At 36.7% G+C, this 22,213-nt stretch overlaps 1 protein-coding gene across 4 annotated transcripts in view; it reads right to left on the bottom strand.

Annotated features, from left to right (window-relative positions):
- Slit2 (slit guidance ligand 2) overlaps nucleotides 1-22,213 on the bottom strand; it is a 327,841-nt gene that overhangs the window by 92,522 nt on the left and 213,106 nt on the right. For all 4 annotated transcript variants that reach the window (XM_032916904.1, XM_032916902.1, XM_032916903.1 and 1 more), the window contains exons 11-12: nucleotides 2,273-2,344; nucleotides 1,747-1,818 (exon numbers count right to left, since the gene is read on the bottom strand). In XM_032916904.1, the coding sequence (XP_032772795.1) occupies nucleotides 1,747-1,818; nucleotides 2,273-2,344 (144 nt within the window). The remainder of the gene's footprint in view (nucleotides 1-1,746; nucleotides 1,819-2,272; nucleotides 2,345-22,213) is intronic.

Genomic DNA, 22,213 nt, shown 5'->3' on the forward strand with positions numbered 1-22,213 from the left:
GATTTGAGAATTTGTACAATGTATTTTGATCACATTTGCTTCCTCCCCCAACTCCTCTCAAACACACTTTTCTTTCACAAACATTGGGTCTTCTTCTCTTTTTATTTCTTTTTTTTAAATTTTGTTTTGTTTTCTTAACTTTAAACCCCTCAAGTATACCTTTGGGTGTGTGGGCTCCATGGGGCCCGGGAAAACTACTGGGGACTGCACATTTAAAGTAAATGGATGGAGAGGCATGGATGCTTTTTAAAAGGAAAAGAACTAAAAAGAGAAACTGGAAGAAAACACATAGAAACAGATACACACACACACACACACACACACAGAGATAGATACACACCATGAATGTGTGTGGATTTCCTCCCACAAGATTAAAGGGAGAAACAAACTACAGAGAGCAGTAGTATTCCATCTAGTACGCTTGCCTCAAAGTAACTTTTATGCATTATAGAAATTTTAGTGGTACAGTAAGAGAAACAAAATTCTATGTGATAGTGAGATGACTCAGCAAGTCAGAGTGCCGATGTCAGTTATCCCTGAAGGCCACAGGTGAAAAGAAAGAACGAACGTCTACAATTTGTCCTCTCCTCTCTACTCAGGCACAAAAGCACACATACAAACATCAATAAATAAAAGCAAAATGTAGTAGTTTTTTGTTCCCAAGGAAAAGAAATCATTCAATTAGTGTATGATTTTAAAAGATACTGTGCCAATAATATATTTCCTATTGTATTAATATGTAGGAGTGTAGAATATACTAAGTATTAATGTTAATAATAGTAAATACTATTGTACGTACTAAAGTGGCCCTAAAATAAATCTTTGCACAAGTCAAGCCTAGTTGTCTCTAAGACATGCAATATTTTGGTAATTAAATATCAAATTTAAGTTGTTTTTGTTTTAATGGAAGTTCTATAGAGGTGCCAATATATTGTTTAGACTATTTTTACATCTTCAGTAGATGTACTAATCAAATTAACATATCTATCTACAAATAAAATTGCAGAAAGATATTAAAAGATGAGGTATAAAAAACTTGTATAAACATATTTTTCTTTACTTATTGAAAGATACTACAGGAAAGAAGGAGGAAGGGTCTGACTTCTGAAACCTGAGAAGCTGGCAATAATTTATTATCAGTGGAACAAGTAAGTAAATTAGTAAGCTAGACGCTACAGTCATTTTATAAAAAAAACCAAAAGGTTATTTTACTTGATACACTCTGAAAACTTTTCATAAGTAGAAATAATGGTAACCTTTAATAACTTATTTTAGCCCGTTTCCAATATGCATAGTTCTCTTCCTGAAACTCTTCTTGACCTTCACAGCTAATGCTTATTATGAGACTCCATCGGAGGGGAAATCCTCCTGTAATGAGAGAGGATGAAAGGCTGGCTCCCAGGCCTCACTTACTCTCAGCAAACTCGGACTTCATCATTCTAAATGGGCCAACGTCGTGCTGAGATACATGGAGCTATAGACTGAGACATAAATCTAGAGTTGTCTGGAGGACTTCAAAATACCTGTCCTGACATTCCAGCTGGATTAAAAGTAATCCCCCAAAGGAACTGCTCTCCTTCCTTTAAAGACAGAGTTAAAACACATACACATGCACACACACACACAATTTCTACCCTAAAAATTGGCTAGTGTTCACGATAGACAGTGGGTCTCTGAGATGATGAAATCCATCATTGGTTATTTAGAAAATTTTGGGTCCCCTCTGTAAAAACCGTGTCTACTTACAGGGAATTCAGAGAACGCAGTCCTTGGAAGGCATCTGGAGCAAGTTCCGAGATCTGGTTATTACTCAGGTCTCTACAATCAGAAATAAGACTGGGTTAGATGAAATAGGATGCCATGGCGATTGGCTAGACAAGAGCATTTACTTGTCCACGTTGTCTATGACAACACAAAGACACACGTACAACTTTCAAACTGAAACATCAGAGAATCGGGAAATTTAAGGATGGATCCTATTCAGTGAGTCAACTACTGTCCATTTGCTTAAGTTATTAGTAAGGACGGCATCTTTAGACAATAGTACACCAACGATGTCATGACCATTTCTTGTGGGAATCAATAAACTAAATTACAGTGAACATTAAAAATTACAAGGTTTCACTAGTAAGATTAAAGTGCTGTCATACAACAGGCAATCAGACTGTCATTAAGCTGCCAATCTCTTCAATGGCTGTGCTTAATCATTCCTGCAGTCGTGACCTACATAATTTAAAAAATGACATATCATTGCATGGTCCTGTTAACTCACAGTCGTCGAAGCTTTTTGTATGGTGAGAATGCTCCTGGGGGGATGACCCTTATGGAGTTCTGTTCCAAACGTCTGCGATGAAAAAGGAAACACGCATTGTTTAGAAGGAAAAGTAAAATTCTAGACACATTATACTCAAACATGAGATTCATGTCAGGAAGGGAAGTTAGTATTTTTTTATGAGAGATCTTTTCTTCTTTTCCTCTAAAAATCAGTGCTAAAATTAAATGTGCTGCCCTTAAATGCGAAGCAAGATTGGAACAAAATGGGGGTAGTAATTATCAAAGTACTGCCCAGTCACTAACCAGTCATGGGTTGGGTCAGAAGATTACTTACAGGAGGAAGCATTTGTAGAAAATAGGGCATGTATTTTAATAAACCATAAGTAAAGGGAATATACAGAGGCATTGGATTTAGATATAAAATATATTTTAACAATAACTATTGGTTCAAAAATGAAGTTAATGCCCTATATTGAATTTATAAACCTCTACCCTCTAAAGAAAGCACACACCACCGGTTGAAAAACCTAGAACGCTCACACAATGAACTTTGGAGCTATTTATGAGGCACAATCCTAAATTCTAACACTATACAAGATAGAGATCTCTTCAGTAAACAACGCATATCTGCTAATTTGATATGGGACTACTACAAGAAAAATCTTTCCAGAAATTGCAGCCAAACACAGGTGGAATGTTTTTACAATGTGATAAAAATCAAAGTAAATTTACCTCCCGGGCACTGTCTGCTCTAAGCTTCTGCTTTGTGAGAAATATGAGAAATGCATCCCCAGCCACTAAACCGACAAAGGAGGAGGTCTCACCAAGTCACTTAGTAAATGCTTTTGTTCATCAAAATTATTTTTCATCTTTGTTCTCTCCATATCAGAACTTAAGAGCCTTACTTTGTTCTGGATTCTTAAGAACAGACTCCAGTCCCAGCTGGGTTAGGAGTAGTCACTGAGAGGAGCTGGTCAAAGACTGAAGCATCCAGAGGAAAATCCAAAGTGTATTTTCCTCTGTTTTAGGGAATAGCCCCAGAATCCACCTCCCTGGAACCCTACCTTCAGCTCCTGCTAGAGGTAGCACCTCCTTATTTTTAAATTATTTTAATTTCTTTAGCCTCTGCAGACTTGTAGCTAAGTAGAAATTTTACTCTGTGTTACTTTCCTACACATTTCAGGAAGTTCTCCCATGTTAAATTCTTATATTAAATGCCTGGAATACATATTTTCCTATCTCAGTTTAAAAATAAATACATATATATATTTACTCGATGAAGATATATATGTGTCACATGTTCATATGCATATACACATGTGCAAACATGTTTTCTCATGCGTAACTATGAATAGAGATATATGGAAGTATGCATATACATGCATATAATATTTTTATATTTGCATATGCATATTTTGTTCTTGTATTCTAAGGAACAGATTTATCTCAGAAGACAGGAAACCATTCGTATTAATAAATATGGTTTTAGGACCAGGAGAGAAGGCTCAGTGGGAAGTTTTCCACTCTACACACATGAAGACCTGAGCTCTGGTCCCTAGCAGATGTGTATGCAGTGGCCTGTGGTGGCTTAGGTCTGCAACTCCAGTGCTGGAAAGATGGGAGAGAGGAGCAGATACCCAGGCTCATGTTGGCCGGCCATTTTAGTTGAGTCTTGAATTTGAGATTGATAAGTTATGTCTCACAAGAGAAGAGGTTGGCCAGGGACTAGGGAGATGTCTCAGTGATGAACATTTTATACTGATCTGTCAGAAGACCTGTGTTGAGTTGCGTGCACACATGTGAGGTGACTCACAACTGTTTCTCACTCCAGCCCCAGGGCATCTAATGTCTTCTTCTGGACTCTGTGCGTGCATGCATTAATACCCGTACATACCTCCTTCACATACACACAAATAAAATTAGGGTAAATATTAAACAAATAAGTGGGAGTTAACTCAGGACAGTATATGATGTCAACTTTCTGCTAACACACAGACACACACACACACACACACACACACACACACACACACATACACACACACACACATAGTATTTGAATTATTTGTCTAGGTATTAAGAAAAAATACTTCTCGGGCTGGAGAGATGGCTCAGTGGTTAAGGGCACTGACTGCTCTTCCAGAGGTCCTGAGTTCAATCCCCAGCAACCACATGGTGGCTCACAACCATCTGTAATGGGATCCGATGCCCTCTTCTGGTGTGTCTGACGACAGCTACAGTGTACTCATACATAATAAAAAATAAATAAATAATTCTAAAAAAAAAAAAAAGAAAAAATACTTCTCAAAGGATCTAAATACAGCAAAGACTAAGTTATTTTACTGTAATAATGACCAGTGCATTTTTTAATGGTTGTTTAAAGATCATTTTTGTTTCTGCTTTGATCTATTCTTAGAGTTAAATTACAAGAAATTTCAAATAGATAGCCAATTTCAAAAAAACCTTTACATATCCGTTAATCATAATAACGTGACAATAATGAAAAATTTGTTTATACAACTTTTCATAATACCTTGTGAAATTATTGAAACAAACGAAAATGGATCGATAACAGCACTCAGTGATTCATTTTCATAGGTAGATAGAAATTATGCTGCTTTCAAGTTGTATGGTGAGGGAAAGTATCCTGAACTTGTACATTTATCCCAACCTCTTCTATTCTTTAGTAGTATTTAAATTATCCCATGGGAAGTTTAATGCTCCTTTATGGTTTTTAAAGTCTAAGCACCTAGAATACTTCTAATAATTTCTAATTGCTCCAGTGGCAATTTAGCATGCTTTTTACATTTGTTCTCAAAGATGATTTCATTGAGAAGTATGTATTTGTCTGCATAAATATATGCACATGGCTGTGTGCAGATGTAGATCCTTGTGCACATGGGGCGGAAGACAGTTCTGGATTCATTTGAGTTGGAGTTATGGGCAACGCTCCACTTGCCACATGGCTTCTATATTTTGATATCAGGTATCCATGACTGTACTGCATGCGACCTTAACTGCTGAGCCATCTCTCTAGACCATAGGTATGTGTAGTTATGAAAAACTATCTCAATCTATATTAAATCTCAACAAAATATTTATATTTAATCAATCACAAAACAGTATAAATGATAACATAATTTTTACAAGCCAAATATCCAATGTTATAAAAGTATAAAACAAAGAGAATACATGATGAAATTATTATAGATTTTATAAGGAAATGCAATTATACTGATGTACCAAGATGTAAATTTCCTATCGATTACAGCTTCACTTGAAACGCATGTAAGAGAACACTGAGCAGTGAATGCCAGACACAGTGGTTTGGCTGGCTTTTCCTTTCTGCTTGCTTCTGACATGGCTAAAAGGGTATTTGAGAAAGCATGTTCTGCTCTTTACTCTCAGAAGCTAATTGTTTTTTTTTTTTTAATCACACTGTCTCAGCAGTCCATTAAGGATAAACATGATTGCATTCCTCGATCAAGAAGAGTAATTCTTAAACGAGATGACACACTGTCACTGTCACGGAGGCACAGACTCCACTAGAAAACATTTCATTTTTGTTTCATTCTTATTTAATGGACAAACCACGAACTATTAGGCCCTTACATATCAAACTCTGAGTCGTTAGACTTTGTAAAGTCAAGTGCGTTCTTTTTTACTTTATAGAAAATTTAGAATACATTCGCAAACCAAGCAACGTTTATATAATAGTGTGCCCCTAATAAGAAAGAGGAGAAAGCATTTGATCAAACCATAAATATAAGAAAGAAAAATACCAGCATTTCCAGGTTTAAAAAAAATGGCAACTATATTTACATCTCTTAGTTCCGTTAGCTTCTGCTCTCTGCTTATTATATTAGAGTAGAATCTGCTGAGTTTCAAAGAGTGCACATTTGAGCCCATTGTTCCATGAAGAATCTAATTAAAACCATTTCAAGATTATGGAAACAGATAGTGTAATGGATAAGACGTATTTGCATGATTAGGATGAAGCACACCATAATTAAGAGTCTTCCAAATGTCAATCCTTGAGAAAATATGCTACATCTTCTTTTCAGGAAATAAAAACAGACTTAATGAAGTGAATAGGGGAAAATACTATGCCCTAATAATGCAAGGATGTGTCCTTTCATTTAAACTATGACTGGACCAATTTAATCCATAGGATTTTTGTGACCAAATCCATAAAATTTTATAGTTATATACAAATATCCATATCATTTTTTATTTTATATATTTATACATTATACTGTATTATTCCTCTTAATATATGTAATTGACGATATTGCTATTATCACTTCCCTAAAATCAGAAGGATAGTTTAGTTGTTTGCTCAGTGAGATGAGATAAGAGATTTAACTGTATTGAACAGAGAGGAGCCCCAAATCCTCACAAGGGGATTTAACCAATAAATACCTTTCTCTCCTCACTTGACCTAGCCCTGCATTTTTCACTCTTTCTGTTTTATGCTATAAATCTCAGCCCATCTGTGCTCCTTAACACCAACTGCTCATAGGAACTTCAGGCTATTAGAGATCTAAAAAGAACAAGAAGACTGCACTGCAAAGCACAGAGAAGTACCCTGTGTCACGTGATGATCTGCTGCTATGTGACATAAAACACTACACTAATTATGATGGGGTAGACGTTACACATAAACTTTACAAAACACACTAAGATGGACTGTTTGAGAGATTACTAAACTAGCTACACACACAATTATGAGATACTAAACATATTACTCTACTTAAACATTTACTTCTGATCCATTTCAATGTTTTCTCTAAGTCAATTTATCTAAAAAAAAAACCACACACACACACAAAATAACATTCACATGGAAATATTAAGAAGCCCTCTGTAACAGGCCCTTATATGGTTTGATGTACATAAGTACAAGGCTCTTAAAATATTTGTCTTTTGTTGACTAAAAGCATGAATCGTGCACTTACACAGACTGGATTAAATCTGAATGCACCACTGTTAGGTTAGGGGCCTTACAGAAGCCAGCTTCCTTTTGCGTTTTAGCTTCAAGATTTGAAAAGTAGTGAGAGAGAACTCACCTCAGTGCCTTGGTAAGAACTACGGTATAAACAAAGAAACCACATTGTGTTTTCTTGTACAGACATAGGAGAATAAAAATATGACATATATACATAAATATCTGCAGGTGTCCTGGTCATCGACTTGCATCGTTTAAACAACAAATATGTCACCTGGTAGAATCCCTCGTGTGAAATTAATATATGGGGGTAAATAATGTTTCAAAATCAATGAGCAAAACAGCTATTCAAATAATTCTGTGACGATAATAAAAACAAGTATATAATTCACATCAAGATCCAAAAGCCAGCTTGTCGCACTATCTATAGTCACACTGAGTAATGTTTAGCTTTTGCTTCATTTTGGAAACTACAAAAAGTTTTAATGATACTCAGTAAGATATCAATTTGGATTGACTGTGCCTATAATATACAGCCCAGATGCTGATTATACAAGCCGATAAAACTGACAGGTCTTCACATTTTCTCCATCTGCTTTTAACGTAAATGTCAAAAACAGCTGCCAGAGAATGGAACGTGGACTTAATGGGGAAGGGAGGGAAGGCGCGATGACTCTCTGTCTTCAGGAAGTTAAATTGCTCGGTGCAGACAAGGAGGTCTCCACACAGTAAACACTAGCATCTGAGGGCAGAGCCTTGGTTCTCTTTACACTGGGGAGTTTCTTGTCCATTACAAGGTAATTTTACAGTCAGTGCATAATAGTTCTAGAATATTTAAATTTTAGCCCTGGGTTTACATTATTGACTTTCTCTATGTATACCTCCTAAAATTAACCAAGCATATTAAGACTAGAATATTATTTCTTCTCATAAGCCTTGTTGCTGGAATTTTACCAGTTTAATAAATGTCTCCGCTGTTAATATAGGCCTCTTGAAGTTTGTATTTTGCATACAACTAACTCTTTTACCTTAGAACTGTGCTCATACTAATTGATTATCAGCCATTTCTGTCTTGAGATGGGTTGTTCCTAAGAATTATCTATTTTCTTAATCTCATTTTTTTCTGATAGCATTTTAGTATACCTCTGCAACATAAACTCAATTGTTTCATAATAGTGAAATTATCCTTATATTTGGTCTACTGACCTAAACCAGACAACAATATGCGTGAATGTGAACATGGATACTTGTGGCTATATGAGTATATCCCCCGAATGGATGTTAAATGTTGCTTGTTTGTATATGCGTAGAGACATACCCCAATGCAAAATTACATTCAATGTACAGTCGAGCAGCATAGAAATGTGAGGAAGATGGACTCTGTCACAATGTTAGCAAAATAAGGTTGTATTCAGACGGACAAATTGAGATTCATAATATCAAGTTTTCATTTACATCTCTATCAACCATCTAACATCTATCTATCATCTCTCTCTCTCTCTCTATCTATCTATCTATCATCTATTTATTCATCAAACAGTTATCTCTCCACCTTTCTACCATCCATCCATTTATCAACCTGTCTACAATATTATCAATACAAAAAAGGAAAAACAGTCTGTTTTGTTTTGAAATAATAACTGGAGTCTTGGGGATAATTGTCATAAGTCAAGACATGGATTATAACTCAGATTGACTAATATTTACATTTGTAAATAACAGTTTAAATGATTTCCCTCACGAGTTACTCCAGTGTTACTTAAAGAGCAGACCGTGCCTTCTGCTATCCTCTACCCATGCAGTGAGATCTTGCTTCAAGTACTATTTGACTTTTAGGAAGTTCAGTTATACTGTGATCACTATTAGCATTTCGACTGTCTAGGTTCTTAACATTTACCTCTGTGGTTGATGAACTACAAACCCATGATGTAATTGTTTTTTAAAGCAGCAGCTATGCTCTATCGGGTCCCAGATATTCTCAATTTTTATGTCAGTTTCTATTACATATTTTACATTTTTGAGTTCTCTGCTTCATTTGTTGTTGTCATTGTTGTCTTTAGTTTTGTTTTTGTGACATTACCCAGTTAAGGGAATCAGTCACTTTAGTGCTAGAATGACCCATTGGGATAATTCCCATTGGTACCTGCATCCAGGCGTGTCTTTATCATCCTTTAGGGTTAGTGACAAACGTGCCTTCAGATCCTTTCTTTATCTGTTGAGCAGTAAGATGATTTTTATAACAAGCAAATCTATTCTGTTACTCATGTACCCAAACAATTCTCCAGTCTGATACTATCATGATCCAGCTATTCTTTAAGATTTATCCTCTGTTGGATTTTTTGGCAACTGAAATCTTTTCGTTTCACTTTCTTGGTGTTTTTTTGTTTTTGTTTTTGTTTTGTCTTTTTTACATGATTTTGACTTTGTATAAAAGAATCCCAATTTTCTCTACAGAAAAGCAAAATTTCACACCTGAAAGGGACGTGGTTCTCCCTGGCAGAATGATGTGCTCTGTTCCGGGATTCTGAGGATAGACTTCTGACTCTCATGGGATTTCCTGTTACTCTGTATAAGCTTCACTACCTGCACTGCAAGCTTGCTGAAGGCAGTTAGCCTGTCCCTTCAACAAAAGGGCTATGCAGAGTGGTTATCTCCTATGCACACCACGTGCACCATACATAGAAAGATAGTAGTTCATGCACATCTTTCTTTTTTTATGGTCCTTCTCAGAGACTTTTGGGGCTTTTTAAAGTGAATCTGTTAAATTCCTGTTCTGTGTTATCACACCCATCTCTGTACTTACTTATCTAAGGATTCTTCTGATTGTCTTACCATTTTAATATAATGCTTTTCACTTATAAAGAAACCTTCCTTCTTACAGAATTATGCCCCAGATTTTTTTGAAATTACTGTTATTGTTGTGTTAACTGTTATACAAAGTGTTTTTTTTAAGTGTTATATAACATATCATAGATATTAGTGTTGATTCTTTATTGGATCACCCAAAGAACATAAAAGGATAATATAAAATTCAGAGCCAAAACATGATATAGGCTACTTCTGTATAGATATAAAATAATAAATGTACTCAAAAGCCTACCAAGTCTCTAGCTACTGAGGAGTGGTTCGTTAATATTATGAACTAAAGTAAAGTAACCTTAATCTTAATAACTTTATAATATTTTCTTCATCACAGGAAAATAACACCATAGTGAAAATAATTTCTCATTCAAATTATCAACTTATTTAAGATTGAGAGAAAGTGGCTTTGGGGATTGCTTGTCAGGCAAGCATAGTTTCTCTTGCAGGGACCAGAGCTTTGTTCCTAATACCCACTTCAGGTGGCAGTTCAAAACCACCTTAACCACGTAAGGTCTTGGCTGCACTCCATGATGGCCAATGCTCATGTAATATACACTCAGAAAAATACAGAAAGAGACAAAAATAAAAGTAAATTTTAAAAAAGTTAGTAGCAAGTGAAATTGTATGCTATTCATTCACTTTATGACAAATGATATTAAATGCTGCATCATTTGCCTTCTAATTATTTTCTCAATACTGTGAAGTATAAATATAAATTATTCTACTTACTCTAAGAAATTTAACATTGCATATTTTATTCTTAAAACATATTTTAATGGTCATTTTACCAAAAGCGATCTACAGATTCAATGCAATCCCCATCAAAATACAAATCCAATTCTTCAAAGAGTTAGACAGAACAATTTACAAATTCATCTGGAATAACAAAAAACCCAGGATAGCTAAAACTATTCTCAACAATAAAAGGACTTCAGGAGGAATCACTATCCCTGAACTCAAGCAGTATTACAGAGCAATAGTGATAAAAACTGCATGGTATTGGTACAGAGACAGACAGATAGACCAATGGAAAAGAATTGAAGACCCAGAAATGAACCCAAAGACCTATGGGCACTTGATTTTTGACAAGGAGCCAAAACCATCCAATGGAAAAAAGATAGCATTTTCAGCAAATGGTGCTGGTTCAACTGGAGGTCAACATGTAGAAGAATGCAAATTGATCCATGCTTATCATCCTGTACAAAGCTTAAGTCCAAGTGGATCAGGGACCTCCACATCAAACCAGATACATTCAGACTAATAGAAGAAAAACTAGGACAGCATCTCGAACACATGGGCACTGGAAAAAATTTCCTGAGCAAAAGACCAATGGCTTAGGCTCTAAGATCAAGAATCGACAAAAGGGGATCTCATAAAACTACAAAGCTTCTGTAAGGCAAAGGACACTGTGGTTAGGACAAAACGGCAACCAACAGATTGGGAAAAGATCTTTACCAATCCTACAACTAATAGAGGGCTTATATCCAAAATATACAAAGAACTCAAGAATTTAGACTGCAGGGAGACAAATAACCCTATTAAAAAATGGGGTTCAGAGCTAAACAAAGAATTCACAGCTGAGGAATGCCGAATGGCTGAGAAACACCTAAAGAAATGGTCAACATCTTTAGTCATAAGGGAAATGCAAATCAAAACAACCCTGAGATTTCACCTTACACCAGTGAGAATGGCTAAGATAAAAACTCGGGTGACAACAAATGCTGGCAAGGATGTGGAGAAAGAGGAACACTCCTCCATTGTTGGTGGGATTGCAGACTGGTAAAACCATTCTGGAAATCAGTCTGGAGGTTCCTCAGAAAATTGGACATTGAACTCCCTGAGGATCCAGCTATACCTCTCTTGGGCATATACCCAAAAGATGCCCCAACATATAACAAAGACACGTGCTCCACTATGTTCATCGCAGCCTTATTTATAATAGCCAGAAGCTGGAAAGAACCCAGATGCCCTTCAACAGAGGAATGGATACAGAAAATATGGTACATCTACAAAAGGAATATTACTCAGCTATCAAAAACAATGCCTTAATGAAATTCATAGGCAAATGGTTGGAACTGGAAAATATCATCCCGAGTCAGCTAACCCAATCACAGAAAAACACACATGGTATGCACTCATTGATAAGTGGCTATTAGCCCAAATGCTTGAATTACCCTAGATGCATAGAACACATGAAACTCAAGACGGATGATCAAAATTTGAATGCTTCACTCCTTCTTTAAAAGGGGAACAAGAATACCCTTGGCAGGGAATAGAGAGGCAAAGATTAAAACAGACACAGAAGGAACACCCATTCAGAGCCTGCCCCACATGTGGCCCATACATATACAGCCACCCAATTAGACAAGATGGATGAAGCAAAGAAGTGCAGGCCGACATGAGCCGGATGTAGATCTCTCCTGAGAGACACAGCCAGAATACAGCAAATACAGAGGCGAATGCCAGCAGCAAACCACTGAACTGAGAATAGGACCCCCGTTGAAGGAATCAGAGAAAGAACTGGAAGAGCTTGAAGGGGCTCGAGACACAATATGAACAACAATGCCAACCAACCAGAGCTTCCAGGGACTAAGCCACTACCCAAAGACTATACATGGACTGACCCTGGACTCTGACCTCATAGGTAGCAATGAATATCCTAGTAAGATCAGCAATGGAAGGGGAAGCCCTTGGTCCTGCTAAGACTGAACCCCCAGTGAAAGTGATTGTTGGGGGAGGGTGGTAATGGGGGGAGGATGGGGAGGGGAACACCCATAAAGAAAAGGGAGGGGAGGGGTTAGGGGGATGTTGGCCCAGAAACCGGGAAAGGGAATAACACTCGAAATGTAAATAAGAAATACTTAAGTTAATAAAAAAGTAATAAAAAACATATTTTAAATGTCATAATTAGAGTAAAATAAATATAATGGTGATAAATAAGCAACTGAGATATTATTAAGTACATTTAATAAGTTTTATCCTAGATTTTTTGAATATTTCTATTTGTTTTTTTACTTATTTATTTATTTTCAGAGAGTTTTATTCTAGCTAAATCTGTAATTTAACTTACTATTGTTTGAGCTGGACTCAAATTCATGGGACTACCAAGTGCTAAGATTATAGGCATAAGCTACAACACTCATATAATTTTAAAAAATCATTTAATGCAAAATTAACTACACGCAAGTTAAACAAATCTCAATCTTGCAATGCTTCATGTAAAATATTAAAAAGATTGTTAAATAACTTGACTCAACATTGAATGAGTACTATTAAATGCAATTAAAGTAATCAAAATATTAGATGATGCTAATATAGACAGCATGGAAAAGGACAAACCACCTGAGAGTAGGAGAAGTGCCTGAACAGAAACAGAGAAGCAACAAATTTCAAATGGTCAACATGTAAATACAGACTATAGACACCTGGCTTCACATTCCACATTATGGCTCCTTTCATTTTGTCCTGTGTACAAATAACCCAGGAGAAGTACAATGAACTGACGTAATCTTCCAGTGCAAGAGTTCTCTGGACTAAGGAGAGCAGCATACTGACTAGAATGTGCAATCCCTTTAAATACCTATCTCAGAAGTACGTCCAGAAATGTATTTTTATCCCAGCTGCAGTGCATTATTGGAAAGCCACACTCAGAAGACCTGTCCCAGGCTGAAAGAGCTAACTCATTACAAGACTTCTCACAGAGCGTCTTCTAAATTGTCTAGAACATCTGTAGAATGGCTGGAAAACACTAGACCGGACACCAAAATATGTAACACAACTGAAGAGAGGGAACTTTTATCCCATGGTTTTTACACTGCCTTTTACACTGCACTGAAAAGTAGAATACCTAAAAATGATATCTAAGAAGTTACTTCTTAGCTGGGATATACCAAGAATAAATTTGATATTAATAATTCTTCAAGGAACAGAATCCTGCATCAACTAGCCTGAGACTTTGACCATCTTTGAAAATTACGTTTGCAACAGGATTGCCCAAAGCAGCTGAATGTTGAGAAGACTCCACACCAGCATCGGACTTTCTTTTACAGTGGATTTCACCTTACTTCTCAAATAAGTTTTTCTGCACTATATTGGCATGCCTTTTGCTATAAAAATTCTATCGGGGCTGGGGATTTAGCTCAGTGGTAGAGCGCTTACCTAGGAAGCACAAGGCCCTGGGTTCGGTCCCCAGCTCTGAAAAAAAAAAAGAACCAAAAAAAAAAAATTCTATCTAGGAAGCTTTTCACAATATGTGCTCAAACCCTGATTCCCCAGGTAGGGTTGGAAGCTCCAATATGGTGCCTTTCCCCATCATTACTAGGCTAAATATTGAGACAGTTTTGTCAGGACAGAGAGAGGTGATCCTTACTGTCAGGCTTGCAGTCTAAAGGGATAACTTGCCATCAATTATAATATACTAAACAGTTTAGTGCTAGTCCACACGAAGTTCTGGTGATAGATTATGTAACCGAGGAGACAAAGGCAGTGACAATGGCTTGTGCCTATTGGAATGATAATAACACATTGCCGGTGAAGATGTGGAACAAAGGGTAAACTCCTCCATTGTTACTGGGAGTGGAAACTTGTAGAGCCACTGTGAAAATCAATATGGCGGTTCCTCAGAAATCTGCGAATTGACCAAGCTATACCAATTCTGGCACTCCATCCTGCAAGATCAATTGCTCATCTATGTTCACTGACCTTTATTAATAATAGCCAGAAACTGGACACAATCTAGATGCCTCTCACCTGAAGAATGGATAAAGAGAATGTGATACATTTACACACTGGAGTATTACTCAGTTAAAAAAGGATGTCATGCAATTTGCAGACAAATGGATAGAACTAGAGATCTTGAGTGAGATAACCCAAACCCCAAAATATACACATGGTATGTATTCACTTATAAGTGGACATTAGCTATTAAATAGATGAAAACCAAGGTACAGTTTGTAAGCCCAGAAAGATTAGTAAACATGTATGTTTGGGGGTGGGGGTGGCTCTCCCTGGGAAAGTAGAAATAAAATACATTCTTTGGGTGGACTGCAGCAGGAGAGGAGCAAGTAGAATCAGGCAGAGATTGGGAGAAGGGAAGGAGGAGGGAGGGAGGGAGGGAGGGGGGGTGGTGGGAGGGAGGGAGAGAGAGAGAGAGAGAGAGAGAGAGAGAGAGAGAGAGAGAGAGAGAGAGAGAGGGAGGAGATACTGCTAGAATTAAGAGGCATTTAGGGCTACTTTTGGGAGTTATATGGAAACTTAGTTCAGTAGAAACTTTCTGGCATCTGTGAACATGATCCGAGTGAGGACTCCTAGTAATGGAGATCAGAGAGCCTGAAGTAACTATCTTTTGTAGCCAGACATGGCTTCCAGAGGTGGGAATGGCATTACATTTGCCTGAGTTGTTGGCTGATGAACTCCCCTGGAGATCCCTAAACAAACCCTACTGATGCTAAGAGACAAAGTCACTCTTTGAAAATTGATGGTGGGGCCATATTACTGAGGACAGAGTCTACTCAGTCCTTGAACACAGAAAAGTAGAACTGATGCCAGGCAGGAGCCTTCACCCTACCTTCTGGTCTTGGCATGAAGAGATGCTCTGAAGTCTATGGAAAGAGAAACTGAGATACTAACCCAGCCACAAAACTTCGACAATCTCTCCTGCCTGCACGATGTGTTGGTTAATGGTGGCATAGAACTGGTGGATATGGCCAACTCTTTAACTTGAGGCCCACTTAACAACAGTGAGCCCATCGCAGACACTGTTTAGATAACCAGAAACCAGAGATCTGGATACCCTAGAGACTTAGAGTAGAACCAAACATGACTGTCAAAACAGACTGACAAACATCAATGAAATGACTCCTAATGCTATTCTTCTATAACTATAGATTGCTGCTTTGTCCAGTTTTCATCAGGGAGCCTTCATCCAGCAGCAGATGCAAAGACCCACCTATGGACATTATACGGAGAGAGTCTAAGTTGAAGGTCTCTACTGGGTTCCTCCCGAGATCGGGAACCCCACCCAGAAGATAGGGATGAAAGACTGCAAGAATCAGAGGGGATAAAGGACAAAAGGAGACCATGGCCCACTGAACCAACTAAGCAGGAGTCACATAGGCTCACAGAGAATGAAGCGCCAAGCAGAGGGCCTGCATGGGTCCTCTGTGTATATGCTATGGTTGTTAGCTATTGTTGTGGGCCTACTAACAGCGGTAGTAGGTGGATCTCTGATTCTTTTGCCTGACCCTGAGACTTTTCCTCCTATTGGGCTGCCTTGTTCACTCTCAATAGGTGGGCTTTTGCCTCACCTTATTCTATCTTGTTTTGTCCTGTTTGTCCTTCATTTTTGTCTGAAAAGAAAATGGATGGCTACTGGATCTGGGGCAGTGGCAAGCTTCTGGGGAATTACGAGAAGTGGAAGGAGAGGAAACTATGGTTCAGATGTATTGTATGAGACAAGAATTTATTTTAAATATATTTTAAAATTATAAAATAATATATATATATTACATAATAAAATAACATTTACTTTAATAAATATATTAAATCCCAGTTACTCAGAAGTCTGAGGCAAGAGGAGTAAATGTTTGAGGACATCCTGAACGAGAGAGTGAGAATTCTCTAAAACAAAATATGGTACAAAGCAAACAAAATTGAACAGAAAAGATGACATTAGCAGAGGTTATGGACCCAAACCAACATGAAAGAGGTTTCATTTCTACACATTCCCATACCTGAAAACTCCTGTCCCTGCTTCTTATGAGCTCTTTATCTGGAAATTTCTACTACATCTGTTATTTTTTTCTCAGTATTTGCCACTTCCTCTTCCTGAGTGCCTTCCTTTGTGACACTATCTTAACAAGCCGAAGTGTGCCTATCTCTCTTCCAGAGCTTTGTAAGAAGTAACAGTGAGCTTTACATTTAAGTAAGTTTAAAATTAAATCTATATGAGCTGTTTCACGGTTAAATTTTTCTGGTAAGATTCCTTACTTTTCTCATTTTTTTCAGCTTTTTTTAAAAAATAAGTCTCCCAAAATTAAATTGACAGTGTAAGGGATTAAATGCCTATGCCCCGCATTAGAGAAGAAATATGACTTCAAAGAAAGGTGTCCATGCATCATCTTTAAGGTGGTAAATTCACCCATCTCTCAAGTAGAGTAATTACAACCTGTTGCGTTTGTCATCAGAGAATGCAAGAAAGGGAGCTATAACAGAGAGGACTTCAAAGCAGTGTATGTTAAAAAAGGGAAATTTCACTGGTGAATTCTTTCAGCTTGTGTTAGCTTGTGTTATTAAACTCTTTATTAAATTAAATTTATTTATCTAAGCTTTTATGGATTTTATGCCCAAAAGAAATGTCCAAGAAAGAAGGGCTGACTCCACCTTAGAGTTCTATTTATTAGTCTTGGTAAGAATAAAAAAATTCTCTCATTGATAAATCAGTAATAAGTACTTCATTGATTTCTGAATTGTGTACAGATTCACTTCCTTTAGCTATATATCAACTATTTATCAAGTGCCTTGCTGTGCATTGTATTAGATTTGTTACAGGCTACTCTTTGGTGGTCTAAATAGAACTTGTTCTTGTCTTCGTATAACTCATACTCAGAGAAAGATGTTCAAAACTAGAAACACATATAGATGGTAAAGATTTTTCCCATTCTTCCTCTTTACTTGAGGGACGATGGTCTCTACAGAATAAAAATATTTTAGTTTCATGAGGTTCTATTTGCTAATGGAACTCTTAATGCCATAGTGACTGGAAGCTCTTAGCTGCTGAGAGAGGGAAAGACTGTTTTCTCTAAGACTGTAGCATCATGATCCAGTAGAACAATGTATATCCCAGAACATTTGCATAGTGCAGATTGATCTTGAGGGTTTTAAAAAATAGACACGCAAAGTTGGTGGGTGGAAAGTAGTGGATGAATCTGAGAAAAGTTGTGGGTAGGAAGGCGAATGTGATTAAAACATGTTTCAAACTCAAAAGTTCCAACTATCTAATAAGATAAAGCAAAATGAAATAAACTTAGGAATTAAAATGTGATCAGTAGGCATAGTTAAAACTTATCCCCAGCCCATAAATGGAAACACAGATCATATGCCATGATAAAATCATTGTGTTATCAGGTTTCCTGAAAAGAGTGCCCCCCACCCCTGCCATGCCCAGAGGCTTATCTGTACATGACCCTAAAGTATTGTTCCTCTTTTATTTAATTTAATAAAAACATCATAAGTCAATGAAAAAATCAAATTATACATTGTGTGTGCAAGCATTCTGCATGGAAAAGTTCAAATAGATGTTAATCTATTCCTACTTTTTCTTCTCCAAATGATGTTACTTTGACTTACTACAAGTCTCTTCTTTCATATCTCCACAAATAAATGTTGTGTAAAACATCAAAGCATGAATTTTTATTTGCAAAAAAAAATGCAGAACAAAGAGAATACTTTGTAACCTAGATCACAGGGAGGTTTGTCGTTTTTACAGAGAGCATAGATACTCCCTGTTTATTACAGTTATGAGCCTATTATAATAAACATGTATTACATTATTGAAATATCTCTACCTGAAATAAAGATATTGCACAGATAACTCATAATAAACATGGATTTAAGATATTTGACCAATGAGGGTTTTTAAATTTTTCAGTAATCTCTAAAAATTAAAAAACAATGTTTTATTTGGTACTACTTCTATATTTTATCACTTAAAGATATTTTTTATTTTCAAAAGATAAAAATGAGTCACTAAGCTATTACCTTGCACCTCTGAAAGCGTTCTGTTCCCACTGAATAACAATGCAATAATCAGAGAAATAAAATTTGCCTAGACCCTGACAAACGCCTTTATTCCTACTTATAAATTTAACTTATTGTACCATGATATGACAAACCATCTCTTCAGTATAGGCAAACCCAATGGGATGTATTATTTAGTATAACTTCCATGCTACTAAACTCCACCATTATGTGAAATCTATAGAGCATGCAAGGGAGCAACATAGTGCTAAAATGAAAAATAAAAAGGATTACCTAGAATAAACCACTTAAAGTGTCTCACACACTGTATTACTTTTGATATATTTTTGCTTCCTCCTCTAAGGCAGCTGTTTGTCCCTCTTTGCTATGAGTAGATATGACTGCATTCTTCCCATATGCCATATTCCTTCTTTTTTATTGGATATTTTGTTAATTAATTTATGTATTTATTTTACAGTTTATTCATTTTATGTATGTGAATACACTGTAGCTCTCTTCAGATACACCAGAAGAGAGCATCAGATCCCATTACAGATGGTTGTGAGCCACCATGTGGTTGCTGGGAATTGAACTCATGACCTCTGGAAGAGCAGTCAGTGCTCTTAACAGCTGAGCCATCTCTCCAGCCCTATTTTATTTATTTACATTTCAAATGTTATCCTCTTTACTGGTTTCCCTTCTGCAATCCCCATATGCCATCCTGCCTTCCCCTATCTCTATGAGGGTATTCTCCCATCTAGTCACTCACCCCCACCTCACCGCCTTGGCAGTCTCCTACACTTGGGCATCAAGCCTTCACAGGACCATAGGCCTCCCCTCCCATTGATACCCCAGATAAGGCCATCCTCTGCTACATATGAAGTTGGAGCCATGGGTCCCTCCATGGGTACTCTTTGGTTTAGTCCCCGGGAACTCTGGTTGGTTGATAGTGTGTTTTTCTTATGGGGTTGCAAACCCATTCAGCATCTTCAGCCCTTTCTCTAACTTCTCTATTGGTGTCACCATGCTCAGTGAAATGGTTGGCCGCCAGCGTCCACATCTGTATTTGTCAGGTTCTGGCACAGTCTCTCTGGAGACAACCATATAATTCTTGTTTTTTCACACACATGTTTTATTCAACTTTAATTTTTTTCTCAAAACTATTGTTCTATTCTAATTTAATAATATTGCATATTTCTTGTTTTTAAAATCAGTTTTTTAAAAAATGATTACATATACATACATGTATCTATGTCTGTGTGTGTGTGTGTGTGTGTGTGTGTGTGTGTGTTCCCCCTTAGAAAAACTCATTGTTCCTTTCCAATTCTGAGTATTCCCATCCTTAACACTGACAATTGTCTTTTGTAATCCTGACTGACAAAATTGGGTCCTTCTGTAGGAATGGTTAAGATCCTGAACTGTGTCTAGACTTCACCTGACTGGCTCACAGGCAGCAAAACCTGCCTGAGGAGATGTTTTGCCTGCAGGCTCTTTTCTTGCTTTCACTTTCCTAGCCTTCTCCTCAGGTTCTCCCATCTCTTCCCTTCCCCTCATTGGTTAATTGATGAATTTACCTTTCAATATAGATATTGTTGGGTCAGTTACTTCAAAATCTTTGACTCTGGTAAATTAGCTCACTCCTTAAAAGTTATTAAAATCTGCATTATGTTTTTGCCCAAATTATTATGTTTTTGCCCAAATTACTTTGCTATTGTTACTTCTTATTTGTGGTGATGAATAAGTTTCTCTCCAACTTATTCACGAAAAAGGCATAATTTTTGCTGCTTTCTCTAGTAAATCCTTACCAATGCAAATCCCTACTAATAAAGAATTTCTATTGACACTCATCTGTGTCCATGCCCCATTCTTATGTTATTCAATATTTTCTGTTCTTCTAACATCCCCCAAAGACACATGTAATAGATTCTTGGGGACCCTCTGCCTTTGAAAGCCCATTTTGGATACAGCCCTAAGACTGTAAGATTCAATTGAAAACACCAGTGTCTCGATACATTCCAATAAAGTATAAGATTTTTATAATATTGAGACACAGTGTGAAGTCTTCGTGAACCATTTTCCAGTGATCTTTTCTTTCATCCTCTATGCTATGATATGTCATCTAAGCACCACGCCTATATAATTTGCACATCTTTGTTTTCGATGTTCACCATATTTTATTAACTCTGATTTCACTTTCCATTTACCTCCTCCCCACCAGGCCTACCTCTTGTGTTATTTTTATACTTTGGATTTCATGTTTGAACTATCATTTATGAAATGATTGCATTATTCTTTTTTTTTCTTTTTCTTTTTTCTTTTTTTCGGAGCTGGGGACCGAACCCAGGGCCTTGCACTTGCTAGGCAAGCACTCTACCACTGAGCTAAATCCCCAACCCCATGATTGCATTATTCTATGTTATATAGCTCTATTCTAAACTGACAACACTCTCCAATTCCCAAAACGATGACATCATAGGAGGGAAGGAATTTGATGAGGAACTCAGAGTCTGTAAATGACCAGTCATCCTGAAATGTTAATCAAAATACACAACATTACCTACACACTGACTTTATGTTCGCCTCCCTTTTCTGCCCTCTGTAACACTTTCAGCTGTATGTGTTCAATTCATAACAATGGGCATTTGATTCCTCGTCTTATAGGTATTACACACTATACTAAATCACTAGTATTTAATGAAAATAGAATCAAATCTCTGGAAATTTAAAGTATTTTTATGTAATTTATATAAGTTTGTGTCTGAATAGGTCAATATACTGGTTTCAGTTTAAAAAACATGAACTGATGTCAGTAAAAATGTATATTCAGTCCTATTTATTCCAGCACTAGTCTTAATAGCTGAGTTATGCAATCAGCCAAGGTGTCTGTCAGCAAATGAATGAACAAAGAAAATGTGGTCTGCATGTAAACATAATGGAATTTTATTCATCTCTAAATGAGAGAGACATAATGCAGTTTTCTACAAAATGAATGTAACTGGAAATAACACATCAAATCAGTAAGCTGGACATAGACAAAAAATATTGCCAGTTTTATGTTTTCTCTCCTTTGTGGGTCTTAACATTCCTTATAGAAACATAAAACCATAAAACCACAAACACACACACACACACACACACACACACACACATACACACATAGAAGGAAACTGAACTAGTGTGAATATGATCACAGTATATGATAAAATGTATATTTAAAAGAAATTGTCTTTATGAAACTCAATACTATATATGAATATATGTCAATAAAATGTTACCCTGACACAGCCTTTTAAAGAGTAAGGATTACTGACTGCATGTCACTGTCTCTGCATTAAGTCTCTCCTCTTGTTATTTTAATACCAAATTCTAGAAGAGATTAAATAATTTCTATGG

Source organism: Rattus rattus, chromosome 11, assembly GCF_011064425.1.
Source record: "Rattus rattus isolate New Zealand chromosome 11, Rrattus_CSIRO_v1, whole genome shotgun sequence".
NCBI classification, from domain to species: domain Eukaryota; kingdom Metazoa; phylum Chordata; class Mammalia; order Rodentia; family Muridae; genus Rattus; species Rattus rattus.